The sequence below is a fragment of the Oncorhynchus mykiss genome, chromosome 24 (assembly GCF_013265735.2).
Source record: "Oncorhynchus mykiss isolate Arlee chromosome 24, USDA_OmykA_1.1, whole genome shotgun sequence".
Lineage (NCBI taxonomy): Eukaryota > Metazoa > Chordata > Actinopteri > Salmoniformes > Salmonidae > Oncorhynchus > Oncorhynchus mykiss.
The window spans coordinates 29,636,379-29,653,481 of NC_048588.1; the positions used below are offsets into that span (position 1 = coordinate 29,636,379).

General features: G+C 44.3%; 1 protein-coding gene across 3 annotated transcripts in view; it reads left to right on the forward strand.

Annotated features, from left to right (window-relative positions):
• LOC110503387 (protocadherin Fat 3) overlaps positions 1-17,103 on the forward strand; it is a 347,421-nt gene that overhangs the window by 324,394 nt on the left and 5,924 nt on the right. For 2 of the 3 annotated variants that reach the window (XM_036962020.1, XM_036962021.1), the window contains exons 24-29: positions 65-308; positions 2,384-2,537; positions 9,206-9,479; positions 9,867-10,317; positions 10,922-11,035; positions 15,562-15,621. In XM_036962020.1, the coding sequence (XP_036817915.1) occupies positions 65-308; positions 2,384-2,537; positions 9,206-9,479; positions 9,867-10,317; positions 10,922-11,035; positions 15,562-15,621 (1,297 nt within the window). The remainder of the gene's footprint in view (positions 1-64; positions 309-2,383; positions 2,538-9,205; positions 9,480-9,866; positions 10,318-10,921; positions 11,036-15,561; positions 15,622-17,103) is intronic. The other variant, XM_036962022.1, reaches the window with a different exon arrangement.

Sequence of the window (17,103 nt, forward strand, 5' to 3'; positions counted from 1 at the left end):
ATATTTGTTTGTTTGTTTGTATACATAAATCTGATGTGTCACTCATGTTTCTCCTCTCCCCCAGGTCCAACCTCCTAACTCTCGCAGCCTGACAGACAAGAAGGGTCCTCGTGTGACGGATGGTTTCCAGGGCTGCCTGGACTCTGTGATGCTCAACAACAACGAGCTGCCCCTGCAGAACAAGAGGAGTCGCTATGCTGAGGTGGTGGGCCTGACAGAGCTGAAACTGGGCTGTGTTCTCTACCCCGATGCCTGCCTGAAACAGCCCTGTCTCCACGGTGCTACCTGCAACAGCCTGCCCTCCGGTGGTGAGTCTGGTGAACTGCAAGATGGAAATGTATGTGGTCGGGACAGTGTGTGTGTGTGTGTGTGTGTGTGTGTGTGTGTGTGTGTGTGCGCGCGCCAGAGGAGGCTGGTGGGAGGAGCTATAGGAGGAGGGCTCATTGTGATGGCTGAAATTGAAAAAATGGAACCGTGTCAAACATGGTTTCCATATGTTTGTTGTGTTTGATACCGTTCCATTTATTCCAATCCAGCCATCAAAATAAACCCATCCTCCTATTGCTCATCACACCAGCCTCCTCTGGTGCACGTGTGAAACAGCCTGGGTTGGAACAAAAGCCTGCACCACCCTGTAGCTCTCGAGGACAGAGATTATTGGTGACCTTTAGTGTCCATAATACACACACTGATAGGAAGATTTCCTGATTGATATTTTGATTGATTGGCGTTTAGCACCAGGGTGATGGATGGGGATCTGTGCCAGCCTTTGCCCCTGAGCCAGCCGGCTGACTATAACCTCTCCAGAAGTCTGGATCTCCCCTCAACATCATTCTATTATTCATCCATAATTAACTCCTAATTAAACTGTCCTTGACCCACTGTTTCCCAAAGGTGTGATTGTGAAATAGCCTTCTATACTCCTTCATCTCCCTTTTTTGTCTGACTACATCTGTCTGCCCATTTCTGTCTGCTCCTTTTTGTCTGCCTGATCACCTTCTCTTTCTCCTTCTCTTCCTCTCTTTGTGTTGTCATATCTCTCGAGCTGCTCTTAGTTTTTCTGTCGGTTCATATCTCTCCTCTTTTTGTCTGAACTCAAAAGGCCTACATGAACAAATCGTATCCTTTTCAAATCTAACTACAGTGACGGCTCAAGACATTTTTTTTTCACCCTTTGGCATTTTACTGCAGTCAATAGGGAAGCCTGGTTAAATGTCATCGCTATCGAAATTCCCAGCCTGGACTCAGCAGGGTGACCCCTTGACTTAACGTGCTGACTTAACACATCAAGGCCAAGTCTCAACACACAGAGAGTGACTTAACGCTCCCGTGGGTTGATCTCTTCCGGTTTCCTCGCTTGCATTTCTAATTCACAACGAGAGGCGGAGCGCTCTGAAAAGAGCACGGCATTCTGGGACTTGTCATGTTTGTCCTGGCTGTAATAAGGTTCAGTTAATAGGGATTTTTGCTGTAATTTTTGTGATCATTTTTTGGCATGCCCGACCTCTTTGTAAAGGTTATCGGAGTATGTGTGTGTGTATGTATTCCGGTATCCTGCTGTGTGTGTGTGTGTATGTGTGTGTGTGTGTGTGTGTGCGTGTGCGTGTGCGTGTGTGATTGCGCTGTGTCAATAAACGCAATGACATTTCCCTGTGTTTTCCAGAAGGTGTGTGTGTGTGTATATGTGTACCCGTGTGATTTCCCAGAGGTGTGTGTGTTTGTGTTTAGGCTGGCAAGCTCTCGTCAACCCGAGGCCAACTATCCCTGGCAGCACCGCCAAAGCTCAAACAATGCACACACTAGTCTCCACGGCACTGAACACATTCCTATGTGTGTGATGGGAGCGTGAGTGTGATGGAGCGTGAGTGTGTGTGTGTGTGATGGAGTTTGTGTGTGATGGACTTTGTGTGTGATGGACTTTGTGTGTGATGGAGTATGAGTGTGTGTGTGTGATGGAGTGTGTGTGTGATGGACTTTGTGTGTGATGGAGCGTGAGTGTGTGTGTGTGTGATGGAGTTTGTGTGTGATGGACTTTGTGTGTGATGGAGTATGAGTGTGTGTGTGTGATGGAGTGTGTGTGTGTGTGTGTTCTGATGCGATGGTCTGAATGCTTTGTTCAATTGTAGCACTACACACCTGTATGCAGAATACTTCATTTAACACACACCTCCCCCCCGCTCAGAGCTCTGACTCTGCTGACTCTTTATTGAGGAAAAGTGTACTTGCTATGACTGTGATGTGTGGTTGTCTCACCTAGCTATCATAAGATGACTGCACTAACTGTACGTCTCTCTGGATAGGAGTGTCTGCTGAATGACTCAAATGTAAATGTACTTTTTTCTCTCTTGTATCTCCCTCTCTTTCCCCCTCTTCTCTATGTCAGGTTTTGCCTGTAGTTGCGGTCCCCAGTACACTGGGGGGCGCTGTGAGACTGAGATCACGGCGTGCATTCCCAACCCATGCCACAACAGCGGTGTGTGCAAAGCCATCGGCAACGCTTTCCTCTGCAGCTGCAGGAGAGGTTTCAAGGGCATCACGTGAGTTACTATCACACTAATGATCACACTGTAAACATACAGTGTACACGCCAACACACTCCTGTCCTGAACATACACCCCGGGAGTCTCAGACACACAGAATATAACATCCATTTATCACACACAGAGAGACACATAAACACCCACCTTTTAAATGAGCTGTTTGTTTTAACCATTTCAGCTTCCTACTGGCCAAAGTAGTGGAAATAATATAATGTATGTCATAAATAACATCACTGTAAATGCAATGCCTCATCATTTCCACTGGGTGGCAGTATACACCAGCTCTTCTCTACAGTGATAGGCAGATGAGTATAATTTATATTTTTTATTTAACCTGTATAGTTAAGAACAAATTCTTATTTACAGTGACGGCCTACCCCGGCCAAACCCTAACCCGGATGATGCTGGGCCAATTGTGCACCTCCCTATGGGACTCCCAATCACAGTTGGTTGTGATACAGCCTGGAATCGAACCAGGGTCTGTAGTGACACCTCTAGCACTAAGATGCAGTGTCTTAGACTGCTGTGCCACTCGGGAGAGGCAGAGCTGCCTGCAGCCTGTAAGATTCACTCAAAGAGTTGAAAGATAAAAAAAAAATGACATTTAATTCTGCTTGTCTCCTTGTCTCCAGGGGTTTAGGGGTGTTCCACTGTGTTACATTACAATATCTAATGCCTCAGAAATCAAGGCTACAGGCAGTCTTAATGAGGATGAGCTACAGTCACAAGCTCACTAATTAATGCACTGAAACGTTTTTATTACTTGCTGAAACACACACACACACACACACACACACACACACACACACACACACGCCAGCAGCTTGTTCCATCATCAAAGACAATTTAATTTCAGATGAGAAAGATCAGGAAAGTCAACCTCAGCGTGTTCGTTATTTGATTGTGAACATATGAGACTAGTGTTGTTTTTCAGCACTACCGTGCTCCACACCCTCATGCTCCGTGTGCATTCTCTGACCGCGTTCTCTTGAGTACAATCCTGTGAGGACGAAAGTGTGTAGAACACAAACATTTCATTTGAGAAGCACTTGCACTCTCCTCTACTGTATTACCTCACGCTGCATCTCCCCCTACTGCATTACCTCATGCTACATCTCCCCCTACTGTATTACCTCATGCTGCATCTCCCCTTACTGTATTACCTCATGCTACATCTCCCCCTACTGTATTAACTCATGCTACATCGCCCCCTACTGTATTAACTCATGCTACATCTCCCCCTACTGTATTACCTCATGCTGCATCTCCCCCTACTGTATTACCTCATGCTGCATCTCCCCCTACTGTATTACCTCATGCTACATCTCCCCCTACTGTATTACCTCATGCTACATCTCCCCCTACTGTATTACCTCATGCTACATCTCCCCCTACTGTATTACCTCGTGCTGCATCTCCCCCTGCTGTATTACCTCATGCTGCATCTCCCCCTACTGTATTAACTCATGCTACATCTCCCCCTACTGTATTACCTCATGCTGCATCTCCCCCTACTGTATCACCTCATGCTGCATCTCCCCCTGCTGTATTACCTCATGCTGCATCTCCCCCTACTGTATTACCTCATGCTACATCTCCCCCTACTGTATTACCTCATGCTGCATCTCACACTACTGTATTAACTCATGCTACATCTCACACTACTGTATTAACTCATGCTGCATCTCACACTACTGTATTAACTCATGCTACATCTCCCCCTACTGTATTAACTCATGCTGCATCTCCACTACTGTATTAACTCATGCTGTATCTCCCCCTACTGTATTACCTTACGCTGCATCTCCCCCTACTGTATTACCTCACGCTGCATCTCCACTACTGTATTAACTCATGCTGTATCTCCCCCTACTGTTTTACCTCATGCTGCATCTCCCCCTGCTGTATTACCTCACTCTGCATCTCACCCTACTGTATTACCTCATGCTGTGTCTCTCCCTACTGTATTACCTCAAGCTGCATCTCTCCCTACTGTATTACCTCACTCTGCATTTCCCCCTACTGTATTACCTCACTCTGCATCAGCCCCCCACTGTTTTACCTCATGCTGCATCTCCCCCTACTGTATTACCTCATGCTGCATCTACCCCTACTGTATTACCTCACGCTGCATCTCCCCCTACTGTATTACCTCATGCTGCATCTCACCCTACTGTATTACCTCACGCTGCATCTCCCCCTACTGTATTAACTCATGCTGCATCTACCCCTACTGTATTACCTCACGCTGCATCCCCCCATACTGTATTACCTCATGCTGCATCTCACCCTACTGTATTACCTCATGCTGTATCTCCCCCTACTGTATTACCTCATGCTGCATCTACCCCTACTGTATTACCTCACGCTGCATCTCCCCCTACTGTATTACCTCATGCTGCATCTCACCCTACTGTATTACCTCACGCTGCATCTCCCCCTACTGTATTAACTCATGCTGCATCTACCCCTACTGTATTACCTCACGCTGCATCCCCCCATACTGTATTACCTCACGCTGCATCTCCCCCTACTGTATTACCTCATGCTGCATCTACCCCTACTGTATTACCTCACGCTGCATCCCCCCATACTGTATTACCTCATGCTGCATCTCACCCTACTGTATTACCTCATGCTGTATCTCCCCCTACTTTATTACCTGTTGCTGCATCTCACCCTACTTTATCACCTCATGCTGCATCTCACCCTGCTGTATTACCTCACTCTGTATCTCCCCCTGCTGTATTACCTCACTCTGTATCTCCCCCTACTGTATTACCTCATGCTGCATCTCACCCTACTGTATTACCTTACGCTGCATCTACCCCTACTGTATTACCTCATGCTGCATCTCACCCTACTGTATTACCTCATGCTGTATCTCCCCCTACTGTATTACCTCATGCTGCATCTACCCCTACTGTATTACCTCACGCTGCATCTCCCCCTACTGTATTACCTCATGCTGCATCTCACCCTACTGTATTACCTCACGCTGCATCTCCCCCTACTGTATTAACTCATGCTGCATCTACCCCTACTGTATTACCTCACGCTGCATCCCCCCATACTGTATTACCTCACGCTGCATCTCCCCCTACTGTATTACCTCATGCTGCATCTACCCCTACTGTATTACCTCACGCTGCATCCCCCCATACTGTATTACCTCATGCTGCATCTCACCCTACTGTATTACCTCATGCTGTATCTCCCCCTACTTTATTACCTGTTGCTGCATCTCACCCTACTTTATTACCTCATGCTGCATCTCACCCTGCTGTATTACCTTACTCTGTATCTCCCCCTGCTGTATTACCTCACTCTGTATCTCCCCCTACTGTATTACCTCATGCTGCATCTCACCCTACTGTATTACCTTACGCTGCATCTACCCCTACTGTATTACCTCATGCTGTATCTCCCCCTTCTGTATTACCTCACTCTGTATCTCCCCCTACTGTATTACCTCACGCTGCATCTCTCCCTACTGTATTACCTCACGCTGCATCTCACCCTGCTGTATTACCTCATGCTGTATCTCCCCCTTCTGTATTACCTCACTCTGTATCTCCTCCTACTGTATTACCTCACACTGCATCCCCCCCTACTGTATTACCTCATGCTGCATCTCACCCTACTGTATTACCTCACTCTGTATCTCCCTTTCACTGAACCTTCTTCCAGCCAAGACAATGACGACAACAATCGATGAAACAAGATATACACAAAGCAAATGTTTTACTTCAGAATTATCAGCTAGATGTTTGAATCATAATAATCTAGCTAGCAAGCTAGTTAAAGAGGCAACAATTACCTAAAGCTAATATTATGCAAGATTGATGTCCATTCTTCGTGTGTAGCTAGCTAACAATTCTTTGTGGCTATCTGGCTAGCTAACAGTACTAGTAGCTAGTCAGTTAGCCCTGTTTACTTATTTTGGGCTTGCTATATAGGGTACGTAGGCAGGTAAACATGCAATAATTAACGCAGCCTGTATTTATTAACATATCAAGATAGAAAATACTGTAGTCAGGCAACATATGAGATGTGAATAGGCAACATTTCTTTCCTAAGTCAGTGTATTTTCTCTTGCTTCAGCCATTGCTTCAATTTTTTCCGTGGTTGCGTCATATTTCTTTTCATACTTTCCGTTAAATCTTAAAATATATACAAACGGAGTATGCATTCAAGAAGTGCCCTCCAGGCTCCCTTTCACATACTTTAATTTGGACTCATACTCCGACCCTCCCATGCTCCAATTTGCATGCTCGGAGCACGGTAGCACGGTAGCACGGTAGTACGGTAGCACAGTAGCACGGTAGTACGGTAGCATGGTAGTACGGTAGCATGGTAGTATGGTAGCACGGTAGTATGGTAGTATGGTAGTATGGTAGTAGGGTAGCACGGTAGTATGGTAGTACGGTAGTACGGTAGAACGGTAGTATGGCAGCATGGTAGTACAGTAGTATGGTAGCACGGTAGTATGGTAGCACATTAGCATGGTAGTATGGTAGCACGGTAGTATGGTAGTATGGTAGCACGGTAGTATGGTAGCACGGTAGTATGGTAGCATGGTAGTATGGTAGCACGGTAGTATGGTAGTACGGGTAGTATGGTAGTACGGTAGCACGGTAGTATGGTAGCATGGTAGTATGGTAGCACGGTAGTATGGTAGCACGGTAGTATGGTAGTAGGGTAGTACGGTAGCACGGTAGCACGGTAGTATGGTAGTACGGTAGCACGGTAGTATGGTAGTACGGTAGTACGGTAGCACGGTAGTATGGGAGTACGGTAGCACGGTAGTATGGGAGTACGGTAGTATGGGAGTACGGTAGCACGGTAGTATGGGAGTGCGGTAGTATGGGAGTACGGTAGTAGGGTAGTATGGTAGTACGGTAGCACAGTAGTACGGTAGTATGGTAGTACGGTAGCACAGTAGTATGGTAGTACGGTAGTATGGGAGTACGGTAGTATGGGAGTACGGTAGCACGGTAGTATGGTAGTACGGTAGTATGGGAGTACAGTAGTAGGGTAGTATGGTAGCACGGTAGTATGGGAGTATGGCAGTATGGTAGTACGGTAGCACGGTAGTATGGTAGTACGGTAGTATGGGAGTACGGTAGTAGGGTAGTATGGTAGTACGGTAGCACGGTAGTATGGGAGTATGGTAGTACGGTAGCACGGTAGTATGGTAGCACAGTAGTACAGTAGCACGGATAGTATGGTAGTATGGTAGCACAGTAGTACGGTATACATACTTTAATTTGGACTCATACTCCGACCCTCCCATGCTCCAATTTGCATGCTCGGAGCACGGTAGCACGGTAGTACGGTAGCACGGTAGTACGGTAGCATGGTAGTACGGTAGCATGGTAGTATGGTAGCACGGTAGTATGGTAGTATGGTAGTATGGTAGTAGGGTAGCACGGTAGTATGGTAGTACGGTAGTACGGTAGAACGGTAGTATGGTAGCATGGTAGTACAGTAGTATGGTAGCACGGTAGTATGGTAGCACATTAGCATGGTAGTATGGTAGCACGGTAGTATGGTAGTATGGTAGCACGGTAGTATGGTAGCACGGTAGTATGGTAGCATGGTAGCACGGTAGTATGGTAGCACGGTAGTATGGTAGTACGGGTAGTATGGTAGTACGGTAGCACGGTAGTATGGTAGCATGGTAGTATGGTAGCACGGTAGTATGGTAGCACGGTAGTATGGTAGTAGGGTAGTACGGTAGCACGGTAGCACGGTAGTATGGTAGTACGGTAGCACGGTAGTATGGTAGTACGGTAGTACGGTAGCACGGTAGTATGGGAGTACGGTAGCACGGTAGTATGGGAGTACGGTAGTATGGGAGTACGGTAGCACGGTAGTATGGGAGTACGGTAGTATGGGAGTACGGTAGTAGGGTAGTATGGTAGTACGGTAGCACAGTAGTACGGTAGTATGGTAGTACGGTAGCACAGTAGTATGGTAGTACGGTAGTATGGGAGTACGGTAGTATGGGAGTACGGTAGCACGGTAGTATGGTAGTACGGTAGTATGGGAGTACAGTAGTAGGGTAGTATGGTAGCACGGTAGTATGGGAGTATGGAAGTATGGTAGTACGGTAGCACGGTAGTATGGTAGTACGGTAGTATGGGAGTACGGTAGTAGGGTAGTATGGTAGTACGGTAGCACGGTAGTATGGGAGTATGGTAGTACGGTAGCACGGTAGTATGGTAGCACAGTAGTACAGTAGCACGGATAGTATGGTAGTATGGTAGCACAGTAGTACGGTAGTATGGTAGCACAGTAGTACGGTAGTATGGTAGTACTGTAGTATGGTAGTACGGTAGCACGGTAGTATGCATTTTGAGAAAGACCCTGGGAGTCCCTGAGCTGTCCTCTATCACCCTCTCTACATGTCTCCCCTCCCACCTCCAAATGAAAGGAGAGTCTTAATCAGTTTTAGTCAGGCAATTATTAAATGTCCCACAAATGACCTGTGACAATTTGTTTTAAGTGCCAACTGAAGTGACAGAGGTTTAGATATATTGGTGCCTACCTCAGGTTTTTGGAGTGTACAGACTATCTAAACTAATTACCATGCAAAGATCTCCCCTCATCCCTCTCTCGTCTTCCTTCTCTCCCTTCCCTCCTCCGTTCACCCTCTCCAGGTGCGAGGAAGACGTAAACGAGTGTGTGCGGGGCGGAGCCACGGGTGGCGAAGGAGAATGTGAGAACGGCGGTGTGTGTGTCAACACGCACGGCTCGTTCTACTGCAACTGCACGGCGGGCTTCGTGGGCCAGCTCTGCGGCCTGCGGCCCGTGGTGGTACCAGACATGCAGGCTGGACACGCTATGGTGGGGAAAGAAGAACTGATCGGCATTGCTGTTGTCCTATTCGTCATCGTCACCCTCATCATCCTCTTCATCGCCTTCCGTAAGAAGGTATTTGTATTGTGTTGTTTACTTATTATTGTGTGTTTTTATTTTTACGATGAAATGTGTAAGTTGTATCAAATAATTCAGCCTTCGTTGCTTTTACAGATGTAGGGTCTTAAGTTGATCACACTGTCCTGCGATGTAGTACATTAAAACTTGTATTGTATTTAAGGTTTGAAAAGGCTTCTGAAGTTTCTAATTTCCACAGAAATGTCAGACTTGATCTTCCCGTAAGAAAAATGTATCAACCCCTACAAAAATGTCCATTAATTAATATTTCCTGTTGATACAGGATTATTTTCCTGCCTCAGAAACTGTCTCAAATGAAGATCCTACATCTTTAATCCTATATTTTGTTTTACAAGAAATACCAAAACTATATTTTGTCTCCAGGTGTTCCAGAAGAACTACTCCCGTAACAACTTGACGCTGGTCCAAGATCCAGCAACAGCAGCTCTGTTAAACAAGGCCAACGGGGTTCAGTTCAAGACCCTGCGCTGCACGCCGGGAGACCCCTTGAACCTGTACGCCGAAGCGGGGCTGTGCGCCACTGTGATAGGTGGCGGAGCTGGGATGCTCGGCCCGCCCCAGGTGCCTGTGAGGCCCATGGCATATACACCCTGTTTCCAAGGCGATCCGCGGTCCACGCTGGAGAAGATGGCTGACGGGAGAGGCGTGGAACACACTGAGATGAGCACCTTCCACCCAGAGTCACCCAGGATTCTGGGAGGCACAGCGCGAAGGGGGGTGGTGGTGTGTAGCGTGGCGCCCAACCTGCCACCTGTCTCGCCCTGTCGTTCTGACTGTGACTCCATCCACAAGAGCCCCTGGGACAGTGACGAGGGTCAGTGTGTGTGGGTGGGGGGACATAGTTATGTATTAGTGTGATGTGTTTGAACCTGTTTGTGTGTGGTACAGTCTTTGTTCATACGTGTTTGTGGTGTCTTGTGTGTGTGTATTCATGCATACTGTATATTCCGTTTGTGTGATTGAGTATCCCTCCAAGTGATTCTCTTTTCCAGGAACCCTTGAGGGGGAGTGCATTGTTGTTCCATTTCCATATTCATTCATATTCATATTACACAGAACTACACTCAGAGATCATCACGTTCAGTTTATCAAGACCATCCTAATTATGAGCTGGCTTTGATTCCCAAATCAAAAGTGTGTGTGTGTGTGTGTGTATGTGTGTGTGTGTGTGTGTGTGTGTGTGTGTGTGTGTGTGTGTGTGTGTGTGTGTGTGTGAGTGCGGGGTACATCTAGCTCTCGATGCCAGCAGTGTTGTCGATGGAGCCAAAGTATGTGTGTGATTTGTGCCACAACAAAGACAGCCCTGGCACAAACGAGCCTGTTCTTCAGTGACTAACCACGCTGAGGGCCAACTCTCCCTGGCCTGCTCCCACCGCCCTCAGACGCCCTGAACTTTACCCTCTGACCTCTCCCTGCAGGTAAAATGGTAGATATGGGCGAAGAGATGACCTGTTTCTCAGGGAGCAACAAGGGCAGCAACTCTGAGGTCCAATCACTGAGCTCCTTCCACTCCGACTCCTGCGACGACAACGGTAAGACATGCCCCTCCTTTCTCGTGCCTCTTTACGGCCACACCCATAGCAACAGTGAGGTAGTCTGCCGTCCGGTCCGATAGCAACACTTAACTTAGTCTTGTCTTCCCCTAACCCCCTATCATTAGCCTTAGGTGTTTGCAGATTCAGAAGTACCAGATACTGTATTTAAAAGCAATATGGCTGAAGCTCCCTAAAGCACGTCGGATGAGGTCGCGCCATCGCCATATTGCGTCAATAACAGTTCATTTAGATCTGCAAACACCTAAGAGATAGGGAACTAGGAGTCGGGGGGAGTCGGGGGGTGTGATGTTATGTCATTAAAAGAGAGATGTTGTGGTTAACAATAACTAACACCCCTCTCTCCAACAGATGCATTTACTCCTGCTGTGTTATAAAAGTGTTTCAGGAAAACAATTGTATATCCAGTGTGTTAGTTTATTTGTCAATGTTATTGTTTGATTTATGTGTTTCATATAATCTGTTCATGTTCATTCTTGGAGGGGTTTTTTTTTCCGTTTTTTTAATCCAGTTATTTTAATCCCGTGAATTGTTTTATTTCCATACCTGTCAGATTGTTGTTTTCATTTGGAAGTGACAGTGTGACAGTGTGTTAGTTGATTTCCATACCTGTCAGATTGTTGTTTTCATTTGGAAGTGACAGTGTGACAGTGTGACAGTGTGACAGTGTGACAGTGTGTTAGTTGATTTCCATACCTGTCAGATTGTTGTTTTCATTTGGAAGTGACAGTGTGACAGTGTGTTAGTTGATTTCCATACCTGTCAGGTTGTTGTTTTCATTTGGAAGTGGCAGTGTGACAGTGTGACAGTGTGTTAGTTGATTTCCATACCTGTCAGATTGTTGTTTTCATTTGGAAGTGACAGTGTGACAGTGTGACAATGTGACAGTGTGTTAGTTGATTTCCATACCTGTCAGATTGTTGTTTTCATTTGGAAGTGACAGTGTGACAGTGTGTTAGTTTATTTCCATACCTGTCAGATTGTTGTTTTCATTTGGAAGTGACAGTGTGACAGTGTGACAATGTGACAGTGTGTTAGTTGATTTCCATACCTGTCAGATTGTTGTTTTCATTGTGAAGTGACAGTGTGACAATGTGACAGTGTGTTAGTTGATTTCCATACCTGTCAGATTGTTGTTTTCATTTGGAAGTGACAGTGTGACAGTGTGACAGTGTGTTAGTTGATTTCCATACCTGTCAGATTGTTGTTTTCATTGTGAAGTGACAGTGTGACAATGTGACAGTGTGTTAGTTGATTGCCATACCTGTCAGATTGTTGTTTTCATTGTGAAGTGACAGTGTGACAATGTGACAGTGTGTTAGTTGATTTCCATACCTGTCAGATTGTTGTTTTCATTTGGAAGTGACAGTGTGACAGTGTGTTAGTTTATTTCCATACCTGTCAGATTGTTGTTTTCATTTGGAAGTGACAGTGTGACAGTGTGACAATGTGACAGTGTGTTAGTTGATTTCCATACCTGTCAGATTGTTTTCATTGTGAAGTGACAGTGTGACAATGTGACAGTGTGTTAGTTGATTTCCATACCTGTCAGATTGTTGTTTTCATTTGGAAGTGACAGTGTGACAGTGTGTTAGTTTATTTCCATACCTGTCAGATTGTTGTTTTCATTTGGAAGTGACAGTGTGACAGTGTGTTAGTTGATTTCCATACCTGTCAGATTGTTGTTTTCATTGTGAAGTGACAGTGTGACAATGTGACAGTGTGTTAGTTGATTTCCATACCTGTCAGATTGTTGTTTTCATTTGGAAGTGACAGTGTGACAGTGTGACAGTGTGACAGTGTGTTAGTTGATTTCCATACCTGTCAGATTGTTGTTTTCATTTGGAAGTGACAGTGTGACAGTGTGACAGTGTGTTAGTTGATTTCCATACCTGTCAGATTGTTGTTTTCATTGTGAAGTGACAGTGTGACAATGTGACAGTGTGTTAGTTGATTTCCATACCTGTCAGATTGTTGTTTTCATTTGGAAGTGACAGTGTGACAGTGTGACAGTGTGTTAGTTGATTTCCATACCTGTCAGATTGTTGTTTTCATTTGGAAGTGACAGTGTGACAGTGTGACAGTGTGACAGTGTGACAGTGTGACAGTGTGTTAGTTGATTTCCATACCTGTCAGATTGTTGTTTTCATTTGGAAGTGACAGTGTGACAGTGTGACAGTGTGACAGTGTGTTAGTTGATTTCCATACCTGTCAGATTGTTGTTTTCATTTGGAAGTGACAGTGTGACAGTGTGACAGTGTGACAGTGTGTTAGTTGATTTCCATACCTGTCAGGTTGTTGTTTTCATTTGGAGGTGACAGTGTGACAGTGTGACAGTGTGACAGTGTGTTAGTTGATTTCCATACCTGTCAGGTTGTTGTTTTCATTTGGAAGTGACAGTGTGACAGTGTGTTAGTTGATTTCCATACCTGTCAGGTTGTTGTTTTCATTTGGAAGTGACAGTGTGACAGTGTGACAGTGTGACAGTGTGACAGTGTGTTAGTTGATTTCCATACCTGTCAGGTTGTTGTTTTCATTTGGAAGTGACAGTGTGACAGTGTGTTAGTTGATTTCCATACCTGTCAGATTGTTGTTTTCATTTGGAAGTGACAGTGTGACAGTGTGACAGTGTGACAGTGTGACAGTGTGTTAGTTGATTTCCATACCTGTCAGATTGTTGTTTTCATTTGGAAGTGACAGTGTGACAGTGTGTTAGTTGATTTCCATACCTGTCAGATAGTTGTTTTCATTTGGAAGTGACAGTGTGACAGTGTGACAGTGTGACAGTGTGTTAGTTGATTTCCATACCTGTCAGGTTGTTGTTTTCATTTGGAAGTGACAGTGTGACAGTGTGACAGTGTGTTAGTTGATTTCCATACCTGTCAGGTTGTTGTTTTCATTTGGAAGTGACAGTGTGACAGTGTGACAGTGTGTTAGTTGATTTCCATACCTGTCAGGTTGTTGTTTTCATTTGGAAGTGACAGTGTGACAGTGTGTTAGTTGATTTCCATACCTGTCAGGTTTTTGTTTTCATTTGGAAGTGACAGTGTGACAGTGTGTTAGTTGATTTCCATACCTGTCAGGTTGTTGTTTTCATTTGGAAGTGACAGTGTGACAGTGTGACAGTGTGACAGTGTGTTAGTTGATTTCCATACCTGTCAGGTTGTTGTTTTCATTTGGAAGTGACAGTGTGACAGTGTGACAGTGTGACAGTGTGCACACAGACAGACATCTGACATAAGAGGAATAACACTGTGCTTCCATCCACACAGCTATGTTGTGTTTGTTAACTTGTCAATGTTTCATCATCACACATTCAAGCACATGTTGTTCTTTCCCATGTCTTTCAATGGTTGTACTCGTTGATATTGCAGTTCCAATTGTTGTCAGAAGCCAGTTCAGGTTTTAGGTGGTTGTTTATGTGTTGTGTTACATTGTGCTGTGTTGTCTGTGTTTTTGTTATTGTTATGGAACTTGTGCTTTGTTTTTGTGGCGTTTTGTTATTGGGAAAAAGTCAGTAGTAGTTATTTTTACTTAGAGAGTTAGCCTATAAAGGGTTGTTTCTTAATCGACATGGATCACTCAGGTCATTCTGCAAAAATCACTGACATCCACATGTCAATCTATATAATCATAGTGTGTTGCTACTATGTACTAGACTACATAGCTGAAATGCAATGCTGACATAACATTGATGCTTCATTCATTCATAATTAATGGAACCGCTTCACTGTCAAGATGATCACGTTTCACATAATATCCTACTCTGATATTAGCCAATCAGGCCACAGAACAATCTGAATCAGTTCGGCTGACCACTCCAGTAGATGTGATGTCATTATAATGTTCATTCCATTTAATTTCTCCATTTGCTTTTTATTTTTCTATTCATCTGATTTTCATTGAATGTCTTCAGAACATCATTTAACAGTCTAGCTCTCGTCTCTCTGAGCACAGCCCTACCTCATGTATACATATGTAAATTGGAGTGTGTGTTGGTACAAGTGTGTGTGCGTGTACTGAGGATACTCTCCAATATTTGGACGAGCAAATGCACATGGATTCTGTGTTAGTCCCCTCCTACATACTTAGAAAAAAAGGTTCCAAAAGAGTTCTTTGGCTGTCCCCATAGGATAACCTTTTTTGGTTCCAGGAGAACACTTTTTGGTTCCAGGTAGAAATAACCCTTTTGGTTCCAGGTAGAACCCTTTACACAGAGGGTTCTACATGGAACCCAAAAGGTTTCTTTCTACCTGGAACCAAAAAGGGTTCTCCTATCGGGTCAGCCGAAAACTTATTTTAGGTACTAGATAGCAAAACATTTTCTAAGAGTGTAGGTCTTCTAAGTCTGGTTCCATATGTAGCTTTGGATCAGACACCTCCCATGCTACACGTCTCTAGTGTTGATCCCTTCTTCAGCCAATAGTAGCTCTGCTTCCTGGCAGCCCGTTGTCAACTTCCTGTGTCTCAAACCGTGTCTCCTCCCTCTGCTTCTCTTCAACAAGCCTCCATAGTGACCGTCATTCGACTGGTCAATGATGCAGTCGACACTATTGAAAACGAAGGTACCATGTCTCATCCATCCTCCTCTCTCTCTCTATCCTTCTGACACTCTCTTTACTTCTCCCTGCACTTCTCTCTCTCTATGAGATGCCATGCCAATGCTCTCCATGACAATACTCTGACAGTGCTGTGGTTTGAAAATCATGTACTTCAGGCATGATGTAAAATACATGGCTTGCATGTAATGTAAACTCAAAGTACACACATACTGTAGGCTTTATATTTTCAGTACACATCAAATACCTAGCTTACATTGAACCCATATGTTGAAGTGTCAAGCCTCAACACACACACACACACACACACACATCAGGGGTTCATGGGGGAGGGGGGGTCTGACAAAAAGGAAGTGGTGGGAAAAGTAAAGATACCTTAATAGAAAGTCACTCGAGTAAAAGTAAAGGTCACCCAGTAAAATACTACTTGAGTAAAAGTTTTAAAGGATTTGGTTTTAAATATACTTAAGTATCAAAAGTAAATGTAATTGCAAAAATATACTTAAGTATCAAAAGTAAAAGTATAAATCATTTAAAATTGCTTATATTAAGCAAACCTGACAGCACAATGTTCTTTTTTTAAACATTTGTATTTAAAGATAGCCAGGGGCACACTACAACACGCAGACATCATTTACAAGCAAAGCATTTGTGTTTAGTGAGTCCGTCGGATCAGAGGCAGTAGAAATCACCAGGGATATTCTCTTAATAAGTGTGTGAATTGGACCATGGAAAGGGAAAATGTATGGAGTAAAAGGTACATTATTTTCTTTAGGAATGTAGTTGTAATGATGTGCGCTGAGAGTCAGGATGCAAGTTCAGGGAGTGAGTGTTTTAATAAATAAACACAACATAATACAAAATAACAAACACGAACAATACACAGAACTGACACAGAACTGACACAGTAACGCCTGGGGATGGAACCAAAGAGAATGACATATATAGGGAAGGTAATCAGGGAAGTGATGGAGCCCAGGTGAGTCTGATGAAGCACAGGTGCGCGTAACGATGGTGACAGGTGTGCGCCATAACGAGCAGCCTGGTGACCTAGAGGCCGGAGAGGGATCATGTGTGACAGTAGTGAAGTAAAGGTAGTGAAAAAATATAAGTAGTAAAGTACAGATACCCCCCAAAAATGACTTAAGTAGTACTTTAAAGTATTTTTTAATAAGTAATTTACACCACTGCAAAAAGGTCAGGGCTGAATCAGTGTTACTCACAACATGTGCATTGACATATTACACATACATAAACTGACATATTACACATACATAAATACACTGACATATTACACATACATAAATCAACTGACATATTACACATACATAACCTGACATATTACACATACATAAATACACTAACATATTACACATACATACATAAATCAACTGACATATTACACATACATAAATACACTAACATATTACACATACATAAATACACTAACATATTACACATACATAAACTGACATATTACACATACAT